The sequence below is a fragment of the Macaca mulatta genome, chromosome 2 (assembly GCF_049350105.2).
Source record: "Macaca mulatta isolate MMU2019108-1 chromosome 2, T2T-MMU8v2.0, whole genome shotgun sequence".
Classification (NCBI taxonomy): Eukaryota; Metazoa; Chordata; class Mammalia; order Primates; family Cercopithecidae; genus Macaca; species Macaca mulatta.
In genome coordinates, this window is record NC_133407.1 from 161,857,420 (window position 1) to 161,877,783 (window position 20,364).

Genomic DNA, 20,364 nt, shown 5'->3' on the forward strand with positions numbered 1-20,364 from the left:
GCCAGGGACTTAGAATAGACTGTCCAGTTATGAAAACCATGCAGTTGGAAGGAACATTCTGTTGTATTGTTTTCTCAAAGAACTTGAACAGCAAATAGAAAGTAGAAGAATAAGGAACTCCACTAAGAACATATAGAGAGATTCACACATTGGAATATGGCACACTACAACATATATTCCTTATGTGTACTACCACACCAGCATTCCTACATACAAGTAGAATGTTAGCATTATAATGAACCTTGGAAATTATACAGTTTACACCTGCAATTTTTAAGATGTTATATGCTAATGTGGAATGCAGAGAATAGAATGGAATAAAGATAGCAAAGAGAGGCCGGAGATGTCAAAACTCTCAGGATGTGGATTTCTCATTCTAAGTGCCTAATCCTTGGGTCGGCTTTCTAGGGCAGGGACCTTAAAGGGTCTGGTGGGTAGGGGGCAGGAAGTTAGGTAACTAGGCTGGGCACGGTGGCTCACGCCTGTAATCCCAGCACTTTGTGGGGCCAAGGTAGGTGGATCACGAGGTCAGGAGATCGAGACCATCCCGACTAACATGGTGAAACACTATCTCTACCAAAAATACAAAAATTAGCTGGACATAGGGACATGCGCCTATAATCCCAGCTATGCGGGAGGCTGAGGCAGGAGAATTGTTTGAACCAGGAAGTCAGAGGTTGCAGTGAGCCAAGAGATGGTGCCACTGCACTCCAGGCTGGTGAGAGAGCAAGACTCCATCTCAAAAAAAAAAAAAAAAAAAAAAAAAAGAAGTTAGGTGACTAATGTAGGACTAATTAACATCAGGGGCGGGGACAAGCTTTCCCAAAAGATCTTGTAACATCTTCTAGAGAAAGGTTCTCCTTGTTGTAATAAGAAGAATAAATAGCAAGAAAGGGAATAAAAAGGAACAGAAAAAAAATGCTAGCTATCATGAACCCCAAACAGATGATCTATCTTAGATCATCATAGAGGGGAAAAAAAGGAGTTTGAGCCAAAGTGATAAAAGTCTGGGTAGTAAGATCAGTATCGAATTGATGGACTAAATCAGGGGTGTCCAATCTTTTGGCTTCCCTGGGCCACATTGGAAGATGTATTGTCTTGGGCCACACATAAAATACACCAACACTAACAATAGTTGGTGAGTTAAAAAAAAAAAAATTATCATAATGTTTTAAGAAAGTTTACAAATTTGTATTGGGCCACATTCAAAGCTGTTCTGGGCTCCATGTGGCTTGCAGGCTGTAGGTTGGACAAGCTTGGACTAAATGAATGACAGAAGTATAAGTGGTTTAGGAGGAAAATAGGCAACCTTATAGATAAAAACAAAACAAAACAAAAAACAAAACAAAACAAAAAACAAATAAGCCCTCATAGGAAATAGTTTAGATATGAAGGATATCAGAGAGGAAACTAACGGCAGGAAACTAATAGGAGGAGCAAGAAGTCAAGAGACCTGAAAATTCTGCATTTCAAATGAGATATTAGGGTCATTGTAATCCCAGCCACAGGACACAGAAATGCTTTAGGATGACTTCACTAATCCTTCAATTTTACAAATCAAGAAACTGAAATCCAGACAGGTCAAATGACATTTCTAAACAGTGACTTTTGGGCTAGTTGCAGTGGCTCACCCCTATAATCCCAGCACTTTGTGGGGCTGAGGTGGATGGATCACTTGAGGTCAAGAGCTCAAGATCAGCCTGGCCAACACGGTGAAAACTCACCTCCACTAAAAATACAAAAATTAGCCAGGCATGGTGGTGCGTGCCTATAATCCCAGCTACTTGGGAGGCTGAGATGGGCAGATCACTTGAACCCAGGAGGTGGAGGTTGCAGTGAGCCAAGATCCCACACCACTGCACTCCAGCTTGGGAGACAGAACGACACTCCATCTCAAAGAAATAAAAAAATAAATAAATTAAATAAATAAATAAAAATAAATAAACAGTGACTTTCTTTTATTGTAGAGATGAGGTCTTGCGATGCTGACCAGGCTGGTCTCAAACTCCTGGCCTCAAACAGTCCTCCTAACTCAGCCTCCCAAAGTGCTAGGATTACAGACATGAGCCACTACACCTGGCCCCAAAGTGACATTTTAATTAGTATTAGGGTTAGGTGTAGAGCTTCTATATTTAACTCATAACCCAGCATTCCTTTGCTTTTATCACAAACAAGTTAATGTGGAAAAAGGAAATGGAAGAGAAAGAAGTAATATATTTTATTTCACCATAAGAATATAAAAAGCCACAGCCATTTTTAGTAGGAGCTTAGGAACCGAGAAGAGGTATATACAGAGGTTGAGAGTGTGTAGTGATGGAAGAGGAAGAGACCTTGCATGAAGAAAAGAAGGTCAGTTCAGATCAGACAAAAAAGAGGAGAAAGGACATACTATGCAGACCCACTGGGAGAAAGAGAAAAGATAAGTGTGGAGAAGACATTCAAAAGCATAATAACTCCAAGATGGCCAAATAGGAACAGCTCCGGTTTGTAGCTCCCAGCATGGTCGATGCAGAAGATGGTGATTTCTGCATTTCCAACTAAGGTACGTGGTTCACCTAACTGGGACTGGTTGGACAGTGGGTGTAGCCCATGGAGAGTGAGCCAAAGCACGGTGGGGCATCGCCTCACCCAGGAAGCACAAGGGGCTGGGGGATTTCCCTTTTCTAGCCAAGGGAAGCCATGACAGACTGTACCTGGAAAATCGGGACACTCCCAACCAAATACTGTGCTTTTCCAATGATCTTAGCAAATGGCACACCAGGAGATTATATCCTGCGCCTGGCTCAGTGGGTCCCATGCTCACGGAGCCTTGCTCACTTCTAGTGCAGCAGTCTGAGGTTGACCCGCAAGGCAGCAGCCTAGCAGGGGGAGGGGGCATCTGCCATTGCTGAGGCTTGAGTAGGTAAACAAAGCAGCCAGGGAAGCTTGAACTGGATGGAGCCCACCACAGCTCTGCAAGGCCTGCTGCCTCCATAGACCCCACCTCTGGGGTCAGGGCATAGTGGAACAAAAGGCAGCAGAAACTTCTGCAGACCTAAACGTCCCTGTCTGACAGCTGTGAAGACAGCAGTGGTTCTCCCAGCATGATTTTTGAGCTCTGAGAAAGGACAGGCTGCCTCCTCAAGTGGGTCCCTGAAGCCCATGTAGCCTAACTGGGAGACATCTCTCAGTGGGGACTGACTGACACCTCATACAGGCAGGTGCCCCTCTGGGACGAAGCTTACAGAGGAAGGATCAGGCAGCAATGTTTTCTGTTCTGCAATATTTGCTGTTCTGCAGCCTCCACTGGTGATACCTGGCAAACAGGGTCTGGAGTGGACCTCCAGCAAACTCCAACAGACCTGCAGCTGAGGGACCTGACTGTTAGAAGGAAAACTAACAAACAGAAAGAAATAGCATCAACATCAACAGAAAGTACATCCACACCAAAACCACATCTGTAGGTCACCAGCATCAAAGACCAAAGGTAGATAAAACCACAAAGATGGGGAGAAACTAGAGCAGAAAAGCTGAAAATTCTAAAAACCAGAGCACCTGTTCTCCTCTGAAGGATTGCAGCTCCTTGCCAACAATGGAACAAAGCTGGATGGAGAATGATTTTGATGAACTGACAGAAGTAGGCTTCAGAAGGTTGGTAATAATAAACTTCTCGAAGATAAAGGAGGATGTTTGAACCCATTACAAGGAAGCTAAAAAACTTGGAAAAGATTAGATGAATGGCTAACTAAAATAAACACTGTAGAGAAGACCTTAAATGACCTGATGGAGCTGAAAACCATGGCATGAGAACTATGTGATGCATGCACAAGCTTCAATAGCCAATTCAAACAAGTGGAAGAAAGGGTATCAGTGATTGAACATCAAACGAATGAAATAAAGCAAGAAGAGAAGTTTAAAGAAAAAAGAGTAAAAAGAAATGAACAAAGCCTCCAAGAATATAGGACTATGTGAAAACACCAAATCTACATTTGATTGGTGTACCTGAAAGTGACAGGGAGAATGGAACCAAGTTGGAAAACACTCTTCAAGATATTATCCAGGACAACTTCCCCAACCTAGCGAGGGAGGCCAACATTCAAATTCAGGAAATACAGAGAACACCGCAAAGATACTCCTTGAGAAGAACAACCCCGAGACACCTAATTGTCAGATTCACCAAAGTTAAAATGAAGGAAAAAATGTTAAGGCCAGCCAGAGAGAAATGTCAGGTTACCCACAAAGGCAAGCCCATCAGACTAACAGCAGATCTATTGGCCAGAAGAGAGTGGGGAATTAAACACTCTTAAAGAAAAGAATTTTCAACCCAGAATTTCATATCCAGCCAAACTAAGCTTCATAAGTGAAGGAGAAATAAAATCCTTTACAGACAAGCAAATGCTGAGAGATTTTGTCACTACCAGGCCTGCCTTACAAGAGCTCCTGAAGGTAGCACTAAATGTGGAAAGGAACAACCGGTACCAGCAACTGCAAAAACATGCCAAATTGTAAAGACCATCAATGCTAGAAAGAAACTGCATCAACTAACGGGCAAAGTAACCAGCTAACATCATAATGACAGGATCAAATTCACACATAACAATATTAACCTTAAATGTAAATGGGCTGAATGCCCCAATTAAAAGACACAGACTGGCAAATTGCATAAAGAATCAAGACCCATCAGTGTGCTGTATTCAGGAGACCCATCTCAAGTGCAGAGACACACATAGGCTAAAAATAAAGGGATGGAGGAAGATCTACCCAATCTACCAAGCAAATGGAAAGCAAAAAAAAGCAGGGGTTACAATCCTAGTCTCTGATAAAACAGACTTTAAACCAACAAAGATCAAAAGAGACATGGAAGGCCATTACATAATGGTAAAGGGATCAATTCAACAAGAAGACCTAGCTATCCTGAATATATATGCACCCACTACAGGAGCACCCAGATTAATAAAACAAGTCTTTAGAGACCTACAAAGAGACTTAGACTCCCACACAATAATAATGGAAGACTTTAACACCCCACTGTCAATATTAGACAGATCAATGAGACAGAAGGTTAACAAGGATATCCAGGACATGAACTCAGCTCTGCACCAAGTGGACCTAATAAACATCTACAGAACTCTCCACTCCAAATCAACAGAATATACATTCTTCTCAGCACCACATGGCACTTATTCCAAAAGTGACCACATAGTTGGAAGTAAAGCACTCCTCAGCAAATGTAAAAGAACAAAAATCACAACAAACTGTCTCTCAGACCATAGTGCAATCAAATTAGAACTCAGGATTAAGAAACACACTCAAAACCACATGACTACATGGAAACTGAACAACCTGCTTCTAAACGACTACTAGGTAAAAACGAAATGAAGGCAAAAATAAAGATGTTCTTTGAAACCAATGAGAACATTGGCTTTCAAATGTTGAAAGCCAAATTGACACAACATACCAGAATCTCTGGGACACATTTAAAGCAGTGTTTAGAGGTAAATTTATAGCACTAAATGCCCACAAGAGAAAGTAGGAAAGATCTAAAATTGACACCCTAACATCACCATTAAAAGAACTAGAGAAGCAAGAGCAAACAAATTCAAAAGTTAGCAGAAGGCAAGAAACAACTAAGATCAGAGCAGAACTCAAGGAGATAGAGACACAAAAACCCTTCAAAAAACCAATGAATCCAGGAGCTGGATTTTTGAAAAGATCAACAAAATCAATAGACTGCTAGCAAGACTAATAAAGAGAAAAGAGAGAAGAATCAAATCGACACAATAAAAAATGATAAAGGGGATATCACCACCGATCCCATAGAAATACAAACTACCATCAGATAATACTGTAAACACCTCTATGCAAATAAACTAGAAAATCTAGAAGAAATGGATAAATTCCTGGACACATACACCCTCCCAAGACTAAACCAGGAAGAAGTTGAATCTCTGAATAGATCAATAACAGGTTCTGAAATTGAGGCAATAATTAATAGCTTACAAACCAAAAAAAAAAAAAAAAAAAAAAAAGCCAGGACCAGACGGATTCACAGCCGAATTCTACCAGAGGTATAAAGAGGAACTGGTACCATTCCTTTTGAAACTATTCCAATCAATAGAAAAAGGGGGAATCCTCCCTAATTCATTATATAAGGCCAGCATCATCTTGATAGCAAAGACTGGCAGAGACACAACAAAAAAAGAGAATTTTAGACCAGTATCCCTGGTGAACACCGATGTGGAAATCCTCAATAAAATACTGGCAAACCGAATCCAGCAGCATATCAAAAAGCTTATCCATCACAATCAAGTCGACTTCATCCCTGAGATGCAAGGCTGGTTCAACATATGCAAATCAATAAATGTAATCCAGCATATAAACAGAACCAATGACAAAAACCACATGATTATCTCAATAGATGCAGAAAAGGCCTTTGACAAAATTCCACAGCCCTTCATGCTAAAAACTCTCAATAAAGTAGGTATCGATGGAACATATCTCAAAATAATAAGAGCTACTTATGACAAACCTACAGCCAATATCATACTGAATGGGCAAAAACTGGAAGCATTCCCTTTGAAAACTGGCACAAGATAGGCATGCTCTCTTTCACCACTCCTATTCAACATATGTTGGAAGTTCTGGCCAGGACAATCAGGCAAGAGAAAGAAATAAAGGGTATCCAATTAGGAAAAGAGGAAATCACATTGTCCCTGTTTGCAGATGACATGATTGTATATTTAGAAAACCCCATTGTCTCAGCCCCAAATCTCCTCAAGCTGATAAGCAACCTCAGCAAAGTCTCAGGATACAAAATCAATGTGCAAAAATCACAAGCATTCCTATACACCAATAATGGACAGAGAGCCAAATCCTGAGTGAACTCCCATTCACAATTGCTACAAAGAGAATAAAAAACCTAGGAAACCAGCTTACAAGGGATGTAAAGGACCTCTTCAAGGAGAACACAAACAATTGCTCAATGAAATAAAAGAGGACACAAACAAATGGAAGAATACTCCATGCTCATGGATAGGAAGAATCAATATTGTGAAAATGGCCATACTGCCCAAGGTAATTCATAGATTCAATGCCATCCCCATCAAGCTACCAATGACTTTATTCAGAGAATTGGAAAAAACTACTTTAAAGTTCATATGGACACCAGAAAGACACCACATTGCCAAGACAATCCTGAGCTAAAAGAACAAAGCTGGAGGCATCACGCTATCTGACTTCAAACTATACTACAAGTCTACAGTAATCAAAACAGCATGGTACTGGTACCAAAACACATGTATAGACCAATGGAACAGAACAGAGGCCTCAGAAATAACACCACACATCTACAACCATCTGATCTTTGACAAACCTGACAAAAACAAGAAATGGGGAAAGGATTCCCTATTTAATACATGGTGCTGGGAAAACTGGCTAGCCCTAAGCAGAAAGCTGAAACTGGATCCCTTCCTTACACTTTATACAGAAATTAATTCAAGATGGATTGAAGACTTAAATGTTAGACCTAAAACCATAAAAACCCTAGAAGAAAACCTAGGCAATACCATTCAAGACATAGGCATGAGCAAGGACTTCATGACTAAAACACCAAAAGCAATGACCACAAAAGCCAAAATAGACAAATGGGATCTAATTAAACTAAAGAGCTTCTGCACAGCAAAAGAAACTACCATCAGAGTGAACAGGCAACCTACAGAATGGGAGAAAATTTTTGCAATCTTCTCATCTGACAAAGGGCTAATATCCAGAATCTACAAAGAACTTAAACAAATTTACAAGAAAAAAAAACAAACAACACCATGAAAAAGTGGGCAAAGTGTATGAACAGATACTTCTCAAAAGAAGACATTTCAGCAGCCGACAGACACGTGAAAAAAGGGTCATCATCACTGGTCATCAGAGAAATGCAAATCAAAACCACAATGAGATACTATCTCACACCAGTTAGAATGGCAATCATTAAAAAGGCAGGAGACAACAGATGATGGAGAGGATGTGCAGAAATAGGAATGCTTTTACACTGTTGGTGGGAGTGTAAACCAATTCAACTATTGTGGAAAACAGGGATCTAGAACTAGAAATATCATTTGACCCTGTCATCCCATTACCGGGTATATACCCAAAGTATTATAAATCATGCTACTATAAAGACACATGCACATGTATGTTTATTGCAGCACTATTCACAATAGCAAAGACTTGGAACCAACCCAAATGTCCATCAATGATAGACTGGATTAAGAAAATGTGGTACATATACACCATGGAATACTATGCAATCATAAGAAAGGATGAGTTCATGTCCTTTGCAGGGACACGGATGAAGCTGGAAACCATCATTCTGAGCAAACTATCACAAGAACAAAAAACCAAACACCGTATGTTCTCACTCATAGGTGGGATCTGAATAATGAGAACACATGGACACAGGGCGGGGAACATCACACATGGGGGCTTGTCGTAGGGTGTGGGGGCCAGGGGAGGGATAGCATTAGGAGAAATACTAATGTAAGTGGTGAGTTCGTGGGTGCAACAAACCAATATGGCACATGTATACTTATGTAAAAAACCTGCACGTTGTGCACATGTACCCTAGAACTTAAAGTATAATAAAAAATTAAAATTAAATTAAAATTTTTTATAAAAGCATGATAAACACCTTTAAGAGAGTGGTTCTAACTGATTGCCCAGGTCAAAAATCAAAACCGATGAGCCTGGGTAATAGCATATAAAATCTAGGAACTATGACTAAAAGTGTTTTCCTTTCTTAAAACCAACGTGACACTACAAATAGCATCCTTGAGAAACCAATATGCATGTCTAATAATTTTTGTTTTCCCACTGTGTACCTATTGATTAGTCTTTCCTGTGTGTAGCTCTGAAGGAAGAATCACTTCTTTCCTGGCATAGGGAGTTCCTTAAACAAGAGTCAGGGACTCTGGATGCCCATTTCCTCTTAACAAATCTATTATTCTGGGATAGCAGAGAGAGGAAAGATTTTTAATAGAAGTTGTTTACTAAATTCAGGAAATTGCACTTCAGGGTTTGAACAATCTTTCTAATGTTATAGAAGGCTTTTCACCCTCAAGGTAACACCTGAATAAAAGTAAACACACCACACACACACACACACACGCACACACACAAACACATACTCAGGCAGAGAAACATATGAGAGGTGGGGAAGAACTTAACGGTTTGAAACAAAAATCTATCCATTTTCCTCTGGCAAATGAAGAAAATAGGCTACAGGTTCAAATTAGAGAAGATAGTAAAGGAAGAGTCTTGTCTTTTTTCTGATTTTCCAACTTAAGGAAGGGTAGTTTTAAGTACTTACTCTCTTTTGTTGCTGTTATCATCTGTTTGTATATGTTAACACGCACACATGCACACGCACATACACACAAATATGACTACAGGAGAACAAGTTATCCACGTTTTCTCAAACTACTCCCTTTGTGAAAGAGATACCAATCACCCCCAAGTTTTCTTATTTAAAAAGCAACCACAGGCCGGGCGCGGTGGCTCACGCCTGTAATCCCAGCACTTTGGGAGGTCGAGGCAGGCAGATCACGAGGTCAGGAGATCGAGACCATCCTGGCTAACTCGGTGAAACCCTGTCTCTACTGAAAATACAAAAAAATTAGCCGGGCATGGTGGCCAGCACCTGTAGTCCCAGCTACTTGGGAGGCTGAGGCAGGAGAATGGTGTGAATCCGGGAGGCAGAGCTTGCAGTGAGTGGACGCGCTACTGCACTCCAGCCTGGGAGACAGAGTGAGACTCCGTCTCAAAAAATAAATAAATAAAAAATAAAAATAAAAAGCAACCACAATACCCACAATAAAATAAAAGTAACCTTCATGCCTGTCTACATCTACCTGCAGTAAGTGGCTACATTTGAGGGTCAGAGGGTGAATAAATTTATGAATTCAAAGAGTTACTGTGGGCCTGCTACGTGCTAGGCACTATTCTACGTGCTCTCGCATAAAAATATAAATCACAGCTGGGCACAGTGGCTCACAATTGTAATCCCAGCAATTTGGAAGAGGGAGGTGGGTGGACCACTTGAGGTCAAGAGTTCGAGACCAGCCTAGCCAACATGGTGAAATCTCATCTCTATTGAAAATATGAAAATTAGCCAGGCATGGTGGCACATGCATATAATCCCAGCTACTCAGGAGGCTGAGGCAGGAGAATCGCTTGGACCTGGGAGGCAGAGGTTGCAGTGAGCCGAGATTGCATCACTGCACTCCAGCCTGGGCGACAGAGTGTGACTTTGTCTCAATGACCAAAAAAATATATATTATATATATACTTAAATATTATATACTTATATATTATACACATTATATATGTTTATATAATATATAAATGGGGTGGGTGGGGAAAAATATATATAAATGACTTTGTCCTTTAGGTGTTTGAAAGAAGATATCAGATTCATATATAAATAATTAAATAACTATAATAAGATAGAGTTTAGTAAATGTCATATAAGGGTGAGAAAACAAAGAATTCAAAAAACACTAGATTACTTCTGGCTATAGTAAAAGATGAGGGGGCAGAGAATACTACATAGCATAGGTGGTATTTGAGTGAGCCTTAAAGGGTTTGGACATGAAAGGATGGAGAAGAAGGGGTTTCCATGAAGCAGAAACAATGCAAGCAGACATGAAAAAGAGATCATTGGATATGATTACAGAAATATTAGTATTAAATTTTCCTCTAGTGGCCACTCTTGAAAGGAGATAAGTATGACAATAAGCACAGAAAAGTCAGTTGGAGTGAGATTAGTAGACAGTGATTTAATAGTCACCAGAAATTGCTGAGCAGAGTAGTAATATGATCAGAATTTCTTTTAGGAAGATCAATTTGGCAGTAGCGTATATGCTCAATTGTAGGAAAAAGAGATCGGAAGCAGTAAAAACATTTTAGATGTCCATTTTAATATCTCAATTTAAAGACATTGAGACAATGAAGACCAAAACTGGGTGATGGCAACTAATGCAGTGGATTTTGTGCTGAAAAAAGGATAAATGTGAGAGAGATTGTGGCAAACAGAATTGCTAGAATTTGATAACTGATTGAATGTAGGACTGTAGGGAAGCCAGAACAAAGAACAGATCTGGGGAGTTAGGACAATCCAGGAGGTGAATGCCAATATGTAATTCACTGGAATTTGAGGAGCCATCTGCATATAGCTAATATCAACACCACAGAATTTGCTAAGGAAGAATCTAGAGAAAGAGAAGAGGGTAAAAGTTATAACCTGGGAAAATGCTTATACTCAGGAAAGAGTGAAGTAAACAAGAGGCAAAAGAGAAGCCAGATAAATAAGAAAAGATACAAGAGGACGAGAGTAAGAAAAATATACTGTAGAGAAGGCCAGGGAGTTTCATAGAAATGATAAACAGGCTGAAATGTTAATAACAAGTTCAAAATGAGTAAGAATTTAGAAAAGACCACTGGAATTTGTTAATGAATAAATCCTTACCAGTGATCTTAGGGAGTAATTTCAATAGGAAAAAAGATGATTTATAGTATACCTTATTGTACTACAATATGCTCTGTATTAAAGCTATTTGCATATGAACAATATGAATTAGATAGTACGTGTAATTCACCTCTTCATCCTCCATGGTTCCTTGGACAAATAGAAAGTGCTCAATAAACATTTATTGAATTAAATTGGGTCAAATCAAGTTAAATTGAATTGGATTATATTGCATTACATTATATTACTCTACCATAAGAAGTGATAATGAAGAGTGAGAAAGGCAACACACACAGAGGATTATTTTTATAACATGGGGTTAATGGTAATAAGAGAAAAATGATAGGAAAAGAAGAGTCAAGATGAGTTTTGTTCATTTAAAACTATTAGAGATTTGCACCTGCTTCTGGTTGCAGGAAAAGACTCTGGTTCTTTGGGAGAATTTGAAGGCGAGAGAGGGGAATAGTGAGGGTACAGAGACCCTAGGGAGAGTGATCTAGGTGATGGTGATACATATATAAAAACTGATCAAGGTGGTACAGTTAAGGCTTCTGAATTTGTGTACTTTATGTAAGTTATACCCCAATAAAAATAAATTAAAAACAATAATAAATACATCAAGAAGGATTGACTTGAGGGCACAAGTGAAGGTTCTTAAATTTTCTCTGAATTAACCAGGAAACAATTGCTCATCAAATCCTGTAACTGTGCTTCTTCAATCTTAAAGGAAATTATTTTTAAAATAAATAAAAGTGGTATGTCATGTATATGAATCTTTCTTCTACAACTGAATAAATAGACTATGGATTGCACTTTTTATTCTGCAAGTAGTGCCAATCTCATATCTAGATAACGTTGGTGACTACTACTACATATGTAGCAAATGTAGATCTCAGCTACTCACCCACCATTCCTCTCCCAAGTCAAGAAACTGTTCAGTACTGTGTTACGTCTATAGATATATATTAGGTGCTGATTAAACACTTTTAGAATAATGAACATATATAGGCCAAAGTAAGCTATAAACCACTGTTTACTAAAGAGAATTCCTTGGAACACTAGGTCCACAAAATATCCAGAAAAAATATTCCATAGTCACATTAGTTTGGGAAACACTACATACTACAACCTTCTGCGGAGATTTTATAGTTCATATTAGCATATTTAAGGCTATAAGAAGTCATGCAGTAAGGGAACATTTTTAGCTTTGCTCAGCCTAACAGTTTCCAAACTTGTTTGACCACAAGAGCTTTATTTTCCCTCATAACTCATTATATTTTATAGTTTTCAACAGAATGCCCTTTGAGAAATGCTCTTTTAGACAAATGACAGGTCCATAGAAAATAATTGAGCAGTGGATATCCACAATCCATTTCTAGCTTATCAGGATAATGTTATAGGGGACAACTATAACATTATACCATGTTGTATCTCTTTTAAGGGACTTAAAAGATACTGAACTGAATGAACCAATAGTCTAACTCATGAAAATATTAGATTCGTAGGAAGGAAACTACAAAAAGATGTTAAAGAAGAGAAATAGATGGCAAAAGAGCTGAAAAGAGACACTCATAAAGATCCTAAAGGACATGGGATGACTCAATCTGGAGAAGAGATGGGAGAAAGTATCAAATAACCACATTAAAAGCATCTAAAATTCGATTTTTTTTTTTTTTTTTTTGAGACAGAGTCTTCTTCTGTTGCCCAGGCTGGAGTGCAGTGGCGCGATCTTGGCTCGCTGCAACCTCTGCCTCCCAGGTTCAAGCAATTTTCCTGCCTCAGTCTCCCAAGTAGCTGGGATTACAGGCGCCCTCCATCATGCCTGGCTAATTTTTGTCTTTTTAGTAGAGACAGGGTTTCACCATGTTAGCCAGGCTAGTCTCAAACTCCTGACCTCAGGCAATCTGCCTGCCTCGGCCTCCCAAAGTGCCGGGATTACACGCATGAGCCACCGCAGCCAGCTAAAATTAGAAATTTGCTGGTGGATAGTACTTTCTATCTCCACCAAGATTAGAAGAAGATTTAATATTAAACTATGGAATGGAAGGTTAAAATTAGTTTTAAGGAACAAAAGATACCGCAACTGAAGAGGATGTAAACACATTGGAAAAACTGATAATGAAAAGAATAGCCTTTCCTTATTGCCATAGAGATTCTTTTCTTTTTTTTTTTAATTTCCCACACTACACAGATGTACAGAGATTCTTATTTTTCACGCATGACATAGGTATGTTCTTGCTCAGAAGCAACAGGTTAGAAGTGATAGCCTTCTGCACAATCTGTGAAACTTGTAGGGATGTGACCTCCCATTTCCTTACTTGAATTTTCCCAACCATGAGTCAGCAATGGCTGCTCCCAGGATGGGAGTAAAATAACAGAGGCTGCTGAAGGCATGGTATATAGATGTGGAGGTATCTTCATTCCAGTGCAGGAAATACAGGAAATACAGGATCAGCACAGCTGTAGTGGGGAAAAAAAGGGGTGTGGGGAGAAAAAACAAGACAGATGCATTAAAGTGACTTTTTTTTTTGAGATGGAATCTCACTCTGTCGCCCAGGCTGGAGTGCAGTGGCGCGATCTCGGCTCACTGCAAGCGCTGTCTCCCGGGTTCATGCCATTCTCCTGCCTCAGCCTCCGGAGTAGCTGGGACTACAGGCGCCCGCCACAACGCCCGGCTAGTTTTTTGTATTCTTTTTAGTAGAGACGGGGTTTCACCGTGTTAGCCAGGATGGTCTCAATCTCCTGACCTCGTGATCTGCCTGCCTCGGCCTCCCAAAGTGCTGGGATTACAGGAGTAAGCTACCGCGCCCGGCCTAAAGCGATTTATGGAAAAAAAAAATATTTAATCTCTGGTCTTTATAAGGTGATTTTGGCCTTCAGTACTCCCATCAGTGGCATGACTGAGAAGTGACTGCCAGGCAGTAGAAGCAGGGCCCCATGGGAGTTGTGGGAGTGAATGGGACTATGTTGAACGTACAAATATAATACTCCTCCCTTCAGTCTATGTGCACCTCTAGCATCATTTAGGCCAACCATGAACATAACATGGTGCTTCCAATATCCCTTCGTTCTCCTCTCCTTCCCAGCAACAAGATGATGAGAGCTCTCATCTGAATTCCATTCTTCATACCTGTTCCTCAGGTATGAGCTCTTAGCCAAGAGCTGTTAGCTCATACCTGAGGAACAGGTATGGAAAAATGTAACTCAGATAATGAGAGCTTCCCCACTTTTTTTTTTTTTTTCAGAGATGGGTTCTTGCTATGTTGCCCAGGCTGGAGTGCAGTGGCCATTCACTGGCACAATTACAGGTGCCCGATAACCTTGAACTCCTGGGCCCAAGCAATCCTCCTGCTTCAGCCTCCCAAGTAGTTGGGGCTACAGGCACATGCCATCATGTCCAGCTCTACCCACTTACATTCTCACAGTCTGTGTTCTGGTTTCTCTCAGGCCTTTCTGATCTTGGCCTATATATTAGGTGAAATCCTATGAGAGATTTATTGGAAGTCTTGGCCAAAGTAAAGGATCGATTTGGACCAAGGCAGAAAGAGTGGACTAGGGAAATAAGTGCATATAAAGAGACCAGGCTGTCACAAACATGGGGTGAGGGTGAGTGGGAGACAGTAGGTAGGACTCTTGGACACAAAATTACCTTTCATTCCATAATAGGAAAAGCGCTCGCAGAATTCATTCACCACAATGAAGGCAATGCTCAGTGGATAGTTGGAGCCACAGATTTTCTATTCAACAAGAAAGCAACGATTCAAGCATGAGCTGTTTTCCCCTGTTTCAACAATTAGATTTCTTCACAACTGAAAAATTCATTTATTTCAAATTGTCATGGTAGGTAATGGATCAATGGTCTCTAGTCTTCATGACACACCTATTATAACACTAAAAGTGCTTATGTTACTGATTTAGAAATAATAGAAGCTAATCTGAATATTATTTTGTTTCTTGTTTATTTTACATGGACTTGCTCAAATATTCCTTGATCCTAGACATCAGGACCTGCTCATCTTCCCACAACTACTAAATGAAAAGCCTAGGGCTCTGGGGCAGAAGAATGGTCATATTTACTTCCTAGGAACAGAATAAAGAGATAGCCTATGGAATACCTGATATCCAAGCAGTGAGATTCAGATGTCAGTCTCTGCTTAGCTCCACTCTGGGGACTGACCCCTCTTGTCCCCAGCTGTTCTGTTTGCCATGCTGGGAGGAATCCTGGCAATATGATAGCTTCTACTTCAGAGGCTGCTGGAGTCAGGCACAGAGCCCAACATGGAGGGCAGAGATTCCTAAGGGTAAGCTAATTGATCATCTTGACTTTAGGCAGAGTTCTTAAATCCTGTAAAATTAAATGTCTACTCTTCCTACTAAAGAGATTCTATAACATTTTCATGATAATCCTACTGGACATTAAGAGAATTATGTTTTTTCACGTAATATATCAGTCAGACTATAAGGAATGTTATGTTTTATTTTAATTCCCTATCTATTACAATAGACCAACTAACATGAGAAGAGACATAGAGGTATCTGTCCTCGGTACTGTCAAATCTTATAAGATTTATATTGCCTCATTTCGTGAGAAATATATACATCTTCATAAGTAGCCCTAAATTCTTTGGGACCAGAAGAGATATCATTAACTAAAAAAAATAGGCAAAATAATAAAGTAATGTATTATTCTTTCAACCCTAGGGATATATATAAACGACTCTCCTAAATATTAATATATTTTAACGTTTTAAAATAACTTGTTTGAAACATACAGTGAACTGGGCTTCTTACCTTTGCAGCTCACAGCTTGAGAATTATGCAATCTGGAGTTTAGCTGACACACTGTCACTAGTTAGGCAACACTGCCACTGGCTATGTTAACATACTGATACTGGCATTGTCACTACACCTGTCTCAAATCCTCTGTTCTGTTATTCTGAAGAAATGAGAATAACATCACCTTTTGGCCCACAGTAAGAACTCAGTAAATTTTGGCTATCATTACTATATCCTCCCCACTTACAGAATTTTAATGTAAGAATTGACTGAGATGATGAGTTTAGAAGTGCTTTAGCAAGTTTATAAATGCAAAACATTGCTATTACTTCTCTGTTTTTCTGCCCTATCTCCCACAATAAACTGGGAACACATAGTAACAGAGATTGGATCTATTCTGAAACTTCCATTAGTGTTCAACAGAAGGCTCTGCACATAGGGAGAACTAATAGCAGAGTTTTTATATTGGTAAAGAAAGAACAATCACACATAGTTCTCCAGACAAGAATGCTTGCCAAGTTTCCCTGGACATTCAAATTGCTTTTTTCCCCCAGGGAAACAGAATATGCAATGAAATTCATCAAGTCCCTGGATCCCAACTGAAGAAATTTGACTACCTCTTCCTGCTGCTTTGTCTTCTTATGTAAAGAAAGCTTCTGTTTAGATTTGGTTTCAGGTGAATTCTAAATCCAAGAGAGAATCATTTTAATACCCTAATACAGCTCAGCTTGAAGCTCCGGAGCCCAAGGAAGAGAGCCAAAAGAGGGAGGCCATTCCTGTCAGAGGCAGGATTGAATCTAAGGACTCACCGGAGATGGCTTCTTTGGAGGGCTGGGAGGTCGAGGTGGTACGTCTTCAATGGAGACAGGTGAAAAAAGAGTTTCCTTGGACTCATTTTTCTGGAAAGGATTCATGGCTGGCTCCTTTCTCTCTCTCCTCAAGCATTTGGCTTTAGTAGGCAGTTAGGACAGCTGCCAGCCTACTCTGAAAAGGAGGACTGGGAGGGGGAGCTGGTGGCTTCAGCAACTGAGTTTAACTCTGTGGGTGTCAGCTTCAATCGCTTCCTGATCCAGAGCGAAGCAGGAAGCTATAGTTAAAAAGAATGTGTAAAAGTACAGCACAGCAAAGTGAAAACATGCCAAAGATGGAATGAAAATGCTAGAGAACTGATTAGAAAATCTATGTTTAAGAAATATTATCTTTGCAAAGGAGTACAAGATAGTTAAGAACACAACGCCTCAAGCACAGATTGAAAAACTGATATCGAGGTCGGGCACGGTGGTTCACGCCTGTAATCCCAGCACTTTGGAAGGCCCAGGCAGGCGGATCATTTTAGGTCAGGAATTCAAGACTAGCCTGGCCAATATGGTGAAACCCCGTCTCTACTAAAAATACAAAAAAACCATTAGCCGGGCATGGTGGCAGGCGCCTGTAATCCCAGCTACTCCGGAGGCTGAGGCCGGAGGATCACTTGAACCCAGGAGGCGGAGGTTGCAGTGAGCCGAGATCGCACCATTGCACTCCAGTCTGGGCAACAAGAGTGAGACTCCATTTCAAAAAAAAGAAAAAAAAAAAAAAAAGAAAGAAAAACTGATTTCAGGGTAACAATAGCTGTAATTTATTGAATATCTACTATTGAAAGGTTAATATATATGAATTACATATATGTTGTATGTCTATATAACATGTATATTTATCCTAATTCATATTACTATCTCCATTTTACAGAAAGTAATGTTCCCAGAGGTTAAGGAATTTGTTCAAAGTACCTGTCCAGTAAGTGGCAGATCTGTAATTTTCACTATGCCATGACAGCTGGAAAAAGTGGAGTTAGTATCAGTCATTATTCAGGTATGGAAGTTACATAAATGGAATGTAGGAATGCAGAGGATTAAAATGAATTGAAGAAGGAAAGCCATCATAAAACAATTTGGGAGATAAGAAAGATGGTGAGTTTTGGCTGGGTATGGTGGCTCATACCTGTAATCCCAGCACTTTGGGAGGCTGAGGTGGGTGGATCACAAGGTCATGAGTTCAAGATTAGCCTGGCCAACATAGTGAAACCCCATCTCTACTAAAAATACAAAAATTAGCTGGGTGTGGTGGCACACGCTTGTAGTCCCAGCTACTCCGGAGGCTGAGGCAGGAGAATCGCTTGAACCCAGGAGGCAGAGGTTGCAGTGAGCCGAGACCCCACCACCGCACTCCAGCCTGGGTGACAGAGTGAGACTCGAAAGAAAAGAAAAGAAGGAAGGAAGGAAGACAAGATAAGAAAAGAAAAGAGAAGAAAAGAAAGGAAGGTGACCTTTGTTTTCAGCATCATAAAACTTCAGCTAGAAATAGCCTATAAGCAATTAAAGAGGCGGGGCTAAAGAAAATGAGAGAAAAGGATTGGTGATATACATTTGGGAACCATTTTTCTTCTTTGCTAAAGTCATTCCTTGCATTTTCATTTTCTCACTTCAAGATTGATCTATTCTTTCATTTAATAAATAAAATTTAATTTGAGCAAAAATTGTGAACCAGTTATTTTCTAGGTACTGTTGTGAACACCATTTTCCTTAATTATATATTTAGTCCTTATCAGAAGAGGAACAAAAACAAACATGATAATGCTAGGTTCATTTTATGCCGTGTTATTTTTGTTAAGCCAAAGAAGTAAAATAATAACAAAAGAGCATGGTGCCCCTCTAGCTGTTTGTCAAACAAAAAGGGAAAAGAAAGACTAGAGAGCTATAAAAGAAATAAGAAAAATTGAAGACTAAATAAACAAGGTCAGGCAACATCAGAATGAATTATTGTATTTGAAAATACAAGACAGAAAACCTATAACTATATCCCTCACAAAATTTTTACATTAACTATTTGAATAATTTATTGACAAATAGGGCCAGGATAAACTCTATCTTTTCCTCTCTAAACTTTAACTCAGACTTTGACCATATCTTCTCAGCTTCTATTACACTCCTCATTTCTACTGTCTCCCACCAACCTTTACCCAAAGAAGAGTCCAGCTTCATTTCTGACTGTGGCATTAATGATTAAGCTATAGTTATTCTTTCAGGAGCACTGCCATTTCTGACTTGGTTTGGTTAATGACTTTGGATGCAAAATAAATGGTCAGAAGTTACTAGTCAAGTTAACTAGCAAAGGCACAGATGCCTTGAAGATCCTCTTATGTCATTGGCTTTCCTTGATCTGGCAGAGTAGATTGAATAGCACCTGTATGCAATGTATCAATTTATTTGTGCTCATAGGTATACCAAATACTAAACTTTGGAGTATTGACAGTGGTTTTCTGACACTCCTTTGTTTAGAGAAAATTCTTCTTTTGATTATGGCAATACAATGATAGTATTCACAGAGTCAGATAATATCAGAGATGGAAGGAATCTTAATCTTGTCCTGTGTAAGTGAAACTTCCCTGAGGATAAGAATCATTTTCCCTTGGAAATTCTAATTCAGTAGATCTCGGTAGGCATCTAAGAATGTTTGTTTTCAACGAGCACCTCTAGCAATTCTTATGCTAGGAATTTGGGAAACACTGGTCTTAAATTCTCTCCTATTCTAGCCTGAAGGATATTTCAGAGGAACTCAGAAGGGACAAAGCAAGGACTGGAATTCTAGGCTCCCAAGGCATAATCTTGAGCCATTTATGTAATACTAAGATGGCTCTTATATCCTATTATTTTGCTAACATCAGATAGAAGGAGAAAGGGAAAAGATAAAAGAGAAAGCACCTCCCAGACAGAAATGAGCACCAACTATTCTGAGACAAACAACAATAAAAGTGAAAGAATCTAAGTATCAGTGATGAGTAAAGAATATTTGTGTCCTTAGTGATTACAACATCAGAAAACACTTACTATGATATATGATAAAGTTTTACAGTTATATATACATAAAAGTAGACTGCTGCTCTGAGTTAATAGAATCTAATATAGTCAGAGAGAAGAGGAAAATATGAAATTAAAAGGGAACATATATTTAACACGTTCTCTAAATTAAAATACACAAAAATAAATTGTATCAAACATCAGTCACAAAGGAATAGAAAAGGGAAATTTAAGGAATACATTTATATATTTATTTAT

At 39.4% G+C, this 20,364-nt stretch overlaps 2 protein-coding genes across 7 annotated transcripts in view; both read right to left on the reverse strand.

The window, feature by feature from the left end:
- SLC15A2 (solute carrier family 15 member 2) overlaps positions 1–17,256 on the reverse strand; it is a 94,521-nt gene extending 77,265 nt beyond the window's left edge. For 4 of the 6 annotated variants that reach the window (XR_013413339.1, XR_013413338.1, XM_077989894.1 and 1 more), the window contains exons 1-3: positions 17,080–17,256; positions 15,144–15,231; positions 13,813–13,954 (exon numbers count right to left, since the gene is read on the reverse strand). Coding sequence is in view for 4 of the 6 variants with exons in the window: in XM_077989894.1 (XP_077846020.1) it covers positions 13,813–13,954; positions 15,144–15,231; positions 17,080–17,184 (335 nt within the window). In the remaining 2 variants the exon portion in view is untranslated. 6 annotated transcript variants of the gene reach the window in all.
- The window catches only part of EAF2 (ELL associated factor 2), a 59,981-nt gene continuing 56,858 nt past the window's right edge, over positions 17,242–20,364 (reverse strand). The window contains exon 6 of the mRNA XM_077990840.1: positions 17,242–17,357. Within this exon, the coding sequence (XP_077846966.1) occupies positions 17,290–17,357 (68 nt within the window). The 3' untranslated portion in view covers positions 17,242–17,289. The remainder of the gene's footprint in view (positions 17,358–20,364) is intronic.